The sequence below is a fragment of the Trichosurus vulpecula genome, chromosome 2, assembly GCF_011100635.1.
Source record: "Trichosurus vulpecula isolate mTriVul1 chromosome 2, mTriVul1.pri, whole genome shotgun sequence".
Classification (NCBI taxonomy): domain Eukaryota; kingdom Metazoa; phylum Chordata; class Mammalia; order Diprotodontia; family Phalangeridae; genus Trichosurus; species Trichosurus vulpecula.
Genome location: NC_050574.1, coordinates 84244814 through 84256416, shown reverse-complemented (window position 1 = coordinate 84256416; position 11603 = coordinate 84244814). Strand labels below are relative to the sequence as shown.

Here is an 11603-nt window from a genome sequence, read left to right as displayed (position 1 = left end):
CTCTTATGTCAAGCCAAAAAAAATTATCTTATAACTTGGACCCAGAAGTCCTATTTCTCCCATCCAGAGCCTCGGAAAGTGTCAGCTTCCTCTTTCACATGAAAGCTCTTCATATATTTGAAGGCAGGTATCATGGACTGCCAAAGGCTGGTTGTCACCAGATAAAGGCACTCCAGCTCTTCAGTGTTGTTCCTCCCATGAGAGCATTTTCATGGACATCTTTACCATGATTGCCTTCCCTTGGTCATACTAATTTGTCACCATCTCTTTTAAAATGTAGTGCCCAGAACTGAAAACCGAGCTCTGGCCAGTGGGACCATTTACCTCCCTGTATCTGGATCCTATGGATATGAGTCTAGTCTGATACTCCTGCCTAGTCTCTCAGCAGGCTCCTCCAGATTGTAAGTTCTTTGTTAGTGTGTGGTGTTTTGTAGGTTTCTAAATAACAATGACAGAATCGAGTATATGGGATGATGGGTCAAAAGATCCCTGCTTCACCTCAGGGGAACTGACTGCAGCAATTGCTCAATCAATAAACATTTATTAATTTCCTACTATGTACCAGGCACTGTGCTAAATGCTGGGGATACAAATGCTATAGAAGTTAGGGAAAATCTAAGTCATTAGGACCTGTAGGTAGGGTAAAGGAAGTAGAAGACCAGAAAATCTTCCATGTCTCTCATAGCCTAACAATGAGAAATTCTTGTGACAACCAGAGACATTTTTGTTGTGCTCCATGTCAACAAGAAAGAAGGGACAATGTGGTTGGTAGTTGAAAGAACACTGGTTTTGGAGTCAGAGGCTGTTGGTTCAAATACTGTCTCCAATACGTACTACCTCTTTGACCCTGGACAAGTCAGTTTGACTCCTTGGATTTAGTCTCCTCAGCTGTAAAATCAGATTAGACTAGATGGCTTCTGAGGTTCCTTCTAGCTTTAGATCTATTATTCTATGAAAGAATCTGTGTCATATATCCCTCCCTTGTTTGCCTCCAGCTCTCATAGCATGCTCAAGACTGCTGGACTTGGAGGCAGGAAGACCTGAGTACAAATTTTGAATCAGACTCTTACTAGCTGTGTAACCCTGAGCAAGATACTTAACTTCTCTGAGCCTTAGTTTCCTTATCTGTTACATGGCATTTAGGATCCCTCTCAGACCTAAATCTATGATGCTATGATCCTCGAAGCACTTAACTCTGTGATGTTCTCCTTTAGTAAAACATTGGACCTTTCCCTCTAAACCCCAATCCTGCCTACACAAGATTAGCATCCTTCAGTCAGAGTCAGAGACCACCTTTTGCAGTGTCATTCCAGGAACTGAAAAGAACCTCCTATCTAAGGCCACAGCTGACCTCATTACTCTAATTCCTGAGGGCTGTTAGAATGAAGTGGCTCTCATTTTTCTGTCTCTCTTCCTCTCTGTCTTTGTATCTATGTTTTTGTCTCTCTGTCCATCTGCCTCTGTCTCTTTTTCTCTGTCGCACACGCACACATGCACTAACATGCACACACAGACACACACACATACACCAGCTTGCAAGTAAGAATGAAAACCTATTCCTGGTTCCTAATACAATTTACAATTCCAGGTACAATTCCAATATTTGCTTAACATAAATGATGACTTGTTGATTCCCTAATTTAATGAACTTATAGCTTATACTATTGTCCTCCTAGACTTACAGGTTCCAGATCTCCCGATTGTCTTTTATAGTGCCCCCAAACCCCCAGCTCAGTTTACATTGCATTAGGCTACACTGATTCCCATATGCCTGTATGGCCTCCCTTCTACATCTCCATTACCACCAGCCTCGCTTAAACTGTTTGCTGCCATTAACCTGAACTACTGGAAGGGCCTCCTAACAAGTATCCCTGGCTCCATTCCATCTTTCTTTCACCTCTTCATCCAACACTGCACACTCTACCAGAGCCACCTTCCTAAAGGACAGGTCAGCTTATCCCAGCACCTGAAGGATTAGCTTTAGCAATGTGAAAAAATTGCTCATTTTCTCTGGGACTTAGCCTCTTCATTTATGAGATGGACATAATAATACTTCTGCAATTGCTATTAAGGAAAGGATTTTGAACTCTAATATGCTATGTAAATGTGAGATAATGATATTTTACATATGCTATTCAAAAACCTAATCATAGTTGTAAGGAAAGCTTTTTTTGTAAACATTAAAGCATTGTAGAAATGTGAATTATTATTAACAAAGCATTATATCACTCACTCCCCTTCTCAAAAGTTTTCCATTCAGTTCATTGTATGCACTGTCCTTTGCTGGGCACTAGGGGAGATTCAAAGATCTATAATAAATGGTCCCTGTCCATGTGGAGCTTACAGCCTAGTGGATAGGAGGAAACAGGAATAGATTTGAGGAGAAAACAAGGAAATATGTGATAAAAAGTCATAATTAATGGAAAAACTTATATGGTAGAACATAGCAGTGTGAGAATACTTCAGGTTAGAGAGTCATGAAAGGTTTCAAAGGTAAAGGTAAATAAATGTTGGATTTTGAGCAGGAGAAAAGTAGATGGACAATGATATTATTCAAGGGATAAGGAATAGCTGGAATAAAGGCCAACATTTGGGTAAGCATAGACTATGTTTAGAGAATTTAGAGCTGTCCAGTTTGACTTCTGTTAAAAATGAAGTCTTAAAGTTTTTACAGTAAGGGAGGGAAACATACAAATGTTTGTCTCTAAGTCCCTAAAATACAGCAGCTATTTATATCCATGTGAACCAGTCAGAGGCAATGCTGAAATAATACCTAAAGGAAAAAGAGCATGAATCTTACCTAGAAAAGAAGATGAAACCTTATCTACATTCTGTTAATATAGAGAAATACTGTACATCCAGAACGAAAGAGAGAGAAGGAGGTGGCAATGAGATTCTGAGGGTACAGTGAAACAGCTGTTAAAGGAGAGAAAAATCTCTGCATTTCATAAATTGAAATATCTTCATTTCTGGGCACTATATTTGAGGAAGGACATTGAGAAGATGGAGCACATTAAGGTGGGGATGATGTCTAGGATGATGAGGGCACTAACAACCATGACACATGAGGATTCATTGAAGCAAATGTGGATTGTGAGCCTGGAGAAGACTTGGGGTAGTGGGAAGAGGGTAGAAAAGATTGCTTTCTGCAAACATTAAAAGTGTATTTCAAGAGTGCAAGAGGGATTAGATTTACACTCTTTGACTACACAGGACAGAACTGGAAAAAATTGGTGGAAGTTGCAGAAAGAAAAGGGGATTTCAGTTCAATGTAAGGAATACTTAGAAACAGTTATAATTGTCCAAAACTAGAATGAGTTGACTCTGGAAAACAGTCATTTCTCTATATTAGGGAGATTTAAGCAGAAGTTGCATGACAACTTGGGGTCATTCTGGATGAGATTCTTGTTCATGACCCAATTGGGCTTCTAAGATCATACACACATGTATGTACAGACATATACACACACATGTACATATGTGAACACATTTCCATTTATAAATACAAATATGTACATACATGCATATAAATGTGTACCCAAACACCCACAGACACATGTGTATACATATTTGTGTATATATTTATATATATATATGTGTGTGTGTATGAATATTTATATATGTATGTCTATATGAAACAAGGGTTGGTAACATACCACAAATACAAAAGCTGGATGTTAAAAACAGAGCTGAGTACTAACGATCATAATGAGATGAGCATGATGACGAAAGGCAAGGTTAACAAAAGGGTTTTTTGTCCTCCTTTAGATAGCTTTGTTTATATTGGAGGGAAAAGGAAGATTACAAAAGGAGTAACAGACAAGAGAGAAAACTCAGAGATGCTCAATTTTAATTTCACATCTGCTTTCTTTGCTAAATTAAATATCTTTGGACAGGGAAAAATAAAAGAAATAAAGGAGTAGAGAGATAGTAAGAGAGCCCTTAATTGACACTTATGAATTCAAATTGCTTGCCACACGTAAGGCAAAATAAGATCAGTTTGACTGAATTGAGGAATGGAATTATGTGCTATTAGGTTGGAGCTAGTTTTAAAGGACCTTAAATGTGAAACAAAGGAGTTTATATTTCCTTCTAAAGCAGGGATTCTTAACCTGGGGACCGTGAACTTGTTACTTTAAGAAATATTTTTATAGCTATATTTCAGTATCAATGGTTTTATTTAAGTTATCCAAAATTTATTTAAGTTATTCAAAAGCTGCTGAAGGTCATGGGGTTCCTCTCATTAGGCATCTTCAAGCAATACTTGGATAATATTTTTCAAGTTTGGTGAAGGAGAGGTTCATTTGGGACTCTGGGTTATGTTAAATGGTCACTATGGTCCCTCCCAACTCTGAAATTCTGAGATTCTATAATTTCAGCTCTGAGATTCAATAACTATATTTTTAACCTTATTTTTTATTTGATTTATTTAATACATTTAGTTTTCTGCATTGATTTTCACAAGAGTTTGAATTACAAATTTTCTCCCCATTTCTATCCCCCCCACTCCAAGATGGTGTATATTCCAGTTGCCCTGTTACCCAGTCAGCCCTCCCTTCTGTCGCCCCACTCCCCTCCCATCCCCTTTTCCCTTCCTTTCTTGTAGGGCAAGATAAATTTCTGTGCCCCATTGCCCATGTATCTTATTTTCTAGTTGCACGAAAAAACTTTTTTTTTTTGTTTTTGAACATCTGTTTTTAAAACTTTGAATTCCAGATTCTCTCCCCTCTTCCCTTCCCACCCACTCTCTCTAAGAAGTCAAGCAGTTCAACCTAGGCCACATGCATATCATTTTGTAAAACCCTTCCACAATACTCATGTTGTGAAAGACTAACTATATTTTGCTCCTTCCTAACCGATCCCCCTTTATCTAATTTTCTCCCTTGACCCTGTCCCTTTTCGAAAGTGTTTGTTTTTGATTACCTCCTCCCCCATCTGCCCTCCTTTCTATAATCCCTCCTTTTTTATCTTCTTCCTCCTTCTTTCCTGTGGGGTAAGATACCCAATTGAGTGTGTATGGTATTCCCTCCTCAGGTCAAATCCGATGAGAGCAAGATTCAATCATTTCCCCTCACCTGCCTCCTCTTCCCTTCCTACAGAACTGCTTTTTCTTGACACTTTTATGTGAGATAATTTACCCCATTCTATCTCTCCCTTTCTCCCTCTCTCAATACATTCCTCTCTCATCCCTTAATTTTAAGATTTTTTTTAGATATCATCCCTTCATATTCAACTCACCCTGTGCCCTCTGCCAATATATATATATATATATATGTATGTATGTATACACATATATACACACATACACATACACATACACATATACACACACAGACACACACACACACGCATATATATATATATATATATATATATATATATATACACACACATACACATGTACATATATGCATATTCCCCTCAGCTACCCTAATACTGAGGTCTCTTGAATCATACACATCATCTTTCCATGTAGGAATGTAAACAAAACAGTTCAACTTTAGTAAGTCCCTTATGATTTCTTCTTCTTGTTCTTTTTCTTGATTACCTTTTCATGCTTCTCTTGATTCTTGTGTTTGAAAGTCAAATTTTCTACTCAGCTCTGGTCTTTTCATTGAGAAAGCTTGAAAGTATTCTATTTTATTGAAAGTCCATATTTTGCCTTGGAGCATGATACTCAGTTTTGCTGGGTAGGTGATTCTTGGTTTTAATCCTAGCTCCATTGACCTCCGGAACATCATATTCCAAGCCCTTCGATCTTTTAATGTAGAAGCTGCTAGAGCTTGGATTATTCTGATTGTGTTTCCACAATACTCAAATTGTTTCTTTCTGGCTGCTTGCAATATTTTCTCCTTGACCTGGGAGCTCTGGAATTTGGTGACAATATTCCTGGGAGTTTTCTTTTTGGGATCTATTTGAGAAGGTGATCTGTGGATTCTTTCGATTTCTATTTTACCCTCTGCTTCTAGAATATCAGGGCAGTTCTCCTTGATAATTTCTTGAAAGATGATATCTAGGCTTTTTTTTTGATCATGGCTTTCAGGTAGTCCAATAATTTTTAAATTATCTCTCCTGGATCTATTTTCCAGGTCAGTGGTTTTTCTAATGACATATTTCACATTGTCTTCCACTTTTTCATTCCTTTGGTTCTGTTTTATAATGTTTTGATTTCTCATAAAGTCACTAGCTTCCACTTGCTCCAATCTAATTTTTAAAGTAGTGTTTTCTTCAGTGGTCTTTTGGACCTCCTTTTCCATTTGGCTAATTCTGCCTTTCAAGGCATTCTTCTCCTCATTGGCTCTTATGAGCTCTTTTGCCATTTGAGTTAGTCTATTTTTTAAGGTGTTGTTTTCTTCAGTATTTTTTTCAGTATTTTTTTGGTTCTCCTTTATCGAGTCATTGACTTGTTTTTCATGGTTTTCTCGCATCATTCTCATTTCTCTTCTCAATTTTTCCTCTACTTCTCTACCTTGCTTTTCCAAATCCTTTTTGAGCTCTTCCATGGCCTGAGACCAGCTCATGTTTTTCTTGGAGGCTTTTGTTGTAGGCTCTTTGACTTGGTTGACTTCTTCTGGCTGTATGTTTTGGTTTTCTTTGTCACCAAAGAAAGATTCCAAAGTCTGAGACTGAATCTGAGTGTGTTTTTGTTGCCTTGCCATGTTCCCAGGCAACTTACTTGACCCTTGAGTTTTTCAGTGGGTTATGACTGCTTGTAGAGTAAAGAGTACTTTGTTCCAAGCTTGAGGGGATGCACTGTTGTTTTCAGAGCTATTACAGCCAGCTCTACCATACCAGCACTCCTCCTTCCCCAAGACCTCCAACTTGGACTGGACTCAGATCTTCAGCAGGCTCTGCACTCCTGCTCTGATCAGCCACTTAATTCCTCCCACCAGGTGGGCCTGGGGCCAGAAGCAACTGCAGCTGTAGTTCTGTAGCTGCCCCACCTCCACTGCTCCTGGGGCTGTGGCCAAACCGGGAACTTTTACTCTGTCCCCCACAGCTTTTCCCACTAACCTTCTCTGTTGTCTTTGGTGTTTGTGGGTTCAGAAGTCTGGTAACTGCCACAGCTCACTGATTCAGGGTGCTAGGGCCTGCATTGCCTGGCTCCTGGTCTGGTTGGCCCTGCCGCTGCCCCCACTGGGCTCTGCTCCCCTTTGCTCCCAGCTCTGTGCACGATAGACTTTACCCAGAGACCATCCAGGCTGTCCTGGGCTGGAGCCCTGCTTCCCTCTGCTATTTTGTGGGTTCAGCAGTTCTAGAATTTGTTCAGAGCCATTTTTATAGGTTTTTGGAGGGACTTGGCAGGGAGCTCACACAAGTCCCTGCTTTCCTGCTGCCATCTTGACTCTGCCCCTTTTTAACCTTATTTTTGAGGTTGTTTCTCATAAGTTTATGAGTAAAGCTTTTTAGACATAACTAATTCAGTTTACTAAAGAATTTCTACCACAACCTAGCCTTGTAGATTACAAAAATTCAGGCAACAAAGGGATTTGAGATAAGGGTCTATTAGAATGTAAGGAAATAGTCAAGGTGTGGTTTCTGTTCTTTGGGGAGGAGCATGAGGAAATAAGGAGGAAAAGAGAAGGAAAAGAAAAAAGACTAAGGTAGTAGTGGGAGGAGAGGAGGAAGAAGAAGAAGAAGAAGAAGAAGAAGAAGAAGAAGAAGAAGAAGAAGAAGAAGAAGAAGAAGAAGAAGAAGAAGAAGAAGAAGAAGAAGAAGAAGAAGAAGAAGAAGAAGAAGAAGAAGAAGAAGAAGAATCAAGGAGGATATATAGGAGGATAAAAAGGAGGAAGACATATGAGGCAGAGAAAAATTTGGGAGAGAAATTTCTGTTCCCTGTTCTCAAGTAGGAATTTGGGATTGAGGGAGCTGGTGAAATGTGAGGACACAGGCTATAGTTGAAAACAAAGCACTAAACAAATGAATTGACATTATTATTATTTACTATTATTAACCAGAAAGGCCAAGAGATCCACATAAATTGTAATTAGCAAGAAAGACTTCCTGGAAGAGATGAGTTGTAAATCTGCCTTAAAGAAGGTAATGGACAAGGATTAACTGAAAGGCTAAGAAAAGTTATTCTAAGTGTTGGCAAGGAGTGAAGGACAGGAGATATTTAGGAGACCTCCCTCACTAGAATAGAAGGTATATGCTGAGCAATAGAGTGACATAGAATTTTGAACAGAGTGGTTTTAGATTACAGAGGTCTTGAATGCCAGACTGAGGGATTTGATCTACAGTGCCCTATCCCTTCTTTTTATTTCCATGAAATTAGACTACACAGCTTGAACAACACTCCCAGCATGGGAAATTCTACTAATGGCACAGGGTTACCTCCCTTCACTCTAACCGGTCTCCCAGGGCTTGAAGACTCTCAACACTGGATGTTCCTGCTGCTTGGAATCCTCTACACTGTTTCTATTGTAGGAAACAGCCTGATTCTCTTCATTGTCAAAGAGGAGCAAAGTCTGCACCAACCCATGTACTATTTCTTGTCCCTGCTTTCAGTCAATGACATTGGTGTGTCCTTGTCCACATTGCCCTCAGTGTTAGCCACTTTCTGTTTTCATACCAAGGAGATTGCCTTTGATACCTGCATGGCACAGATGTTCTTCATTCATTTCTTCTCTTTCACGGAATCTGGGATCTTACTGGCCATGAGTTTTGATCGTTATGTTGCCATCTGCAACCCACTGAGGTATTCTACCATTCTCACTGATGCTCGGGTTGCACAAATGAGCCTGTTCATTGGTATCCGCAGCTTCTGTGTTGTTTTTCCATTACCCTTCCTCCTGAAGCGTTTGCCCTTCTGCAAAGCTAACATTTTGTCCCATGCTTATTGCCTATACCCAGACCTGATCCATCGACCTTGTGGGGATGTCACTGTCAATAACATCTTTGGCCTGTGTGAAATTATCTCTACCTTTGTCCTGGATTCTGTGCTTATTCTTCTCTCCTACATTCTCATCCTCCACTCTGTGCTAGCTATTGCCTCCCAAGAAGAGCGGTTTAAAACACTCAACACTTGTGTGTCTCACATATGTGCAGTACTAATCTTCTATGTACCCATGTTGGGTGTATCCATGGTACACCGTTATGGGAGATATGCACCACCATATGTGTATACACTAATGTCTCTTGTCTACCTTTTTGTCCCTCCTATGCTCAATCCTGTCATCTATTCCATCAAGACAAAGGAGATCAACAGGAGGCTCATCAGACTATTCTCTTTGACTAAACTCTGAACAGTGGAAGCTGAAAAAGAATATCAACCACACATAACATCATCCCATCAAGTTCACTTTGACTTTAAGTGTTGGTTTTACAATATCTTCATAAAATTACTGGTGGCTGCCATTTTTATAAGTTCTAACATACTGGGTGTTTTGAGAACATTATTTTTTAAGTTTCAAGTTCCAAATTCTTTCCCCCTCTCCCTCCCTCCACTCCCCTTTCCCTGAGATAACCCCAATAGATATTATACACACACACACACACACACACACATATGTATATATGTGCAATCATGTAAAACATTTCCATATCATTCATTTTGTACAAGAAGACTTGAAAAGAAAGAAAGAAAGCAAAAAATAATATGCTTCAGTCTGTATTGTGAAACATTAGTTCTTTCTCTGAAGGTGGATAGCATGTTTCATCCCAAGTCTTTCTGATTGCTGAGAATAGCTAAATAATTCACAGTTCTTTATCATATTATACTCCTGTTATTGTGTACAGTGTTCTCTTGATTCTGCTATCTTCACTCTGTCTCACTTCATGTAAGTCTTTCCAGGTTTTTCTGAAACCATTCTGCTTGTCATTTCTTAGAGCACAATAAGATTCCATCACAATCCTATACCATAGCTTGTTCAGCCATTCCCCAGTTGATTCTCAATTTCCAATTTTTAGCCAACAGAAAAAGAGTTACTATGAATATTCTTGTTTGAATAAGTCTTTTCCCCTTTTAAAAAATCTCTTTGGGATACAGACCTACCTATGGTATTGCTGGATCAAAGGGTATACACAGTTTTGTAAACCTTTGGGCATAGTTTCAAATTTCTCTCCAGAATGTCAACCAACATTGTTACACAATTACAAGCCTAGGCACATAAAATTGCCGTAAACACAAAAGTACATGTGAAGTGAATAGAGTGTTGGACTTGGTGTCTGGAAGGCGTGGATTTAAATCCATCCCTGACGTTAACAATTCCTAAGTGCTCTACGATGGGAGAATTATTATACAACTCTGTGGTGCTCAGAAGGACTAGAATCTCTATGGTACACCACTATGGGAGATATATACACTAATGTCATTTGTCTGCTTATTTGCCCCTCCCATGCTAAATCCTGTCATCTATTCCATCAACACAAAGGAAATCTATAGGAGGCTCATCAGACTATTCTCTTTGACTAAACTCTTGTCTTACCAAACCTTTTTCAGGGTTGCTTTCTACCTTTGGTGTCCACCTGCCACTCAGTTCTCCCCTGTGGTTGTAAGAAGCAACAGCATGTGCCGCAGCCACACACTAGTAAAACTGTCTACATAGAAAGGCTAAAACAGGATGAAGGGATGAAGGTAACCAACAAGCCTTAAAGCTGACCATTATTTAGGGTTATGTCTAGTCCAAGTAGGTGAAGACATTCCTGGCAAAATATACAGATGGGAATATTTTATTCCAATGGGACATGAAGGAGGTGGGAAAAGGCCCTGTGGAGAGCTTAGAGCTTTGATAGACATTGAAGAGGCCATGGTCATCCACTGCATCCGAAGCCGTTACCAGTCATCTTGATTTTTTTCTTGCCACTGGACTTTAATGGCTCTGAAAGAGAGAGAGAGATTGACACATAACTCTGCCTCACTTAAATCTAGTTCACATGCAAGTCAAGAAGACATTATGTATTCCTGAGACTTGGTTTCCTCATCTGTAAAATGGAGATAATAATTACCTAGCTGAGTTTAGTGGAAGCTAAAATGAAATACAAATATAAAATGTTTTGCAAAATTTAAACTGACCTAAATATGTCCATTATTATCATTCCAGAAAGAGTATGTAAATAATTAATAAAATATACAGCTGGACTAGAATAAAACTAATGTATCTAAAATGAATCTTGTACAGTCCTGGGGAAAGCTTCATGAGCTACAAAACCTGATAGACTAGTTACACAGAACTATTACCAATGTACAAACATTGAACTCTGGGCCTTTGAAGAACTGTGAAGCTTCTCTGGCATCAAGGAGGGGAAGGAGAAATGAAGGCATCAAGGAATTCTGGAGAAGAAAAGAAGACTGACAGGTCTTAAGTCCAGGACCCATAGTCTTCCTTCATTCTTTTCCAGGTGTAGATTCTATTTAAAGCAAGTCAATAAGCATGAATCAAGTATTTACTGTGTTCCAGGCATTGTACTAGTGATGGGGTGCTTGGGTGCCTGTGCTTCAACCCCAGTTCCAAAATCACATTTCTCCCTAGCCTCAAACACTGTCTCAGGCAGTTTCTCTCTAGACCAAGGACAGCATGCCCTAGCAAAAACCATAATCGCTCTTCCTGATATAATGGCCAGCTGCATCTATAGAATTTGTTAGTTTGAGCTGTCTGTGTACT

General features: G+C 39.3%; 1 protein-coding gene across 1 annotated transcript; it reads left to right on the top strand.

Annotated features, from left to right (window-relative positions):
* The first annotated feature begins 8303 nt into the window (after positions 1-8303).
* LOC118839095 (olfactory receptor 51I2-like) lies at positions 8304-9245 on the top strand. Its single transcript, XM_036746531.1, has one exon. It carries the CDS (start codon positions 8304-8306, stop codon positions 9243-9245), a length of 942 nt encoding a protein of 313 aa, XP_036602426.1.
* The last annotated feature ends 2358 nt before the right edge of the window (positions 9246-11603 follow it).

What these genes read in the sequence shown, in the direction of transcription:
- LOC118839095 (XM_036746531.1), top strand. Translation starts at nt 8,304, where the DNA reads ATGGGAAATTCTACTAATGGCACAGGGTTACCTCCCTTCACTCTAACC.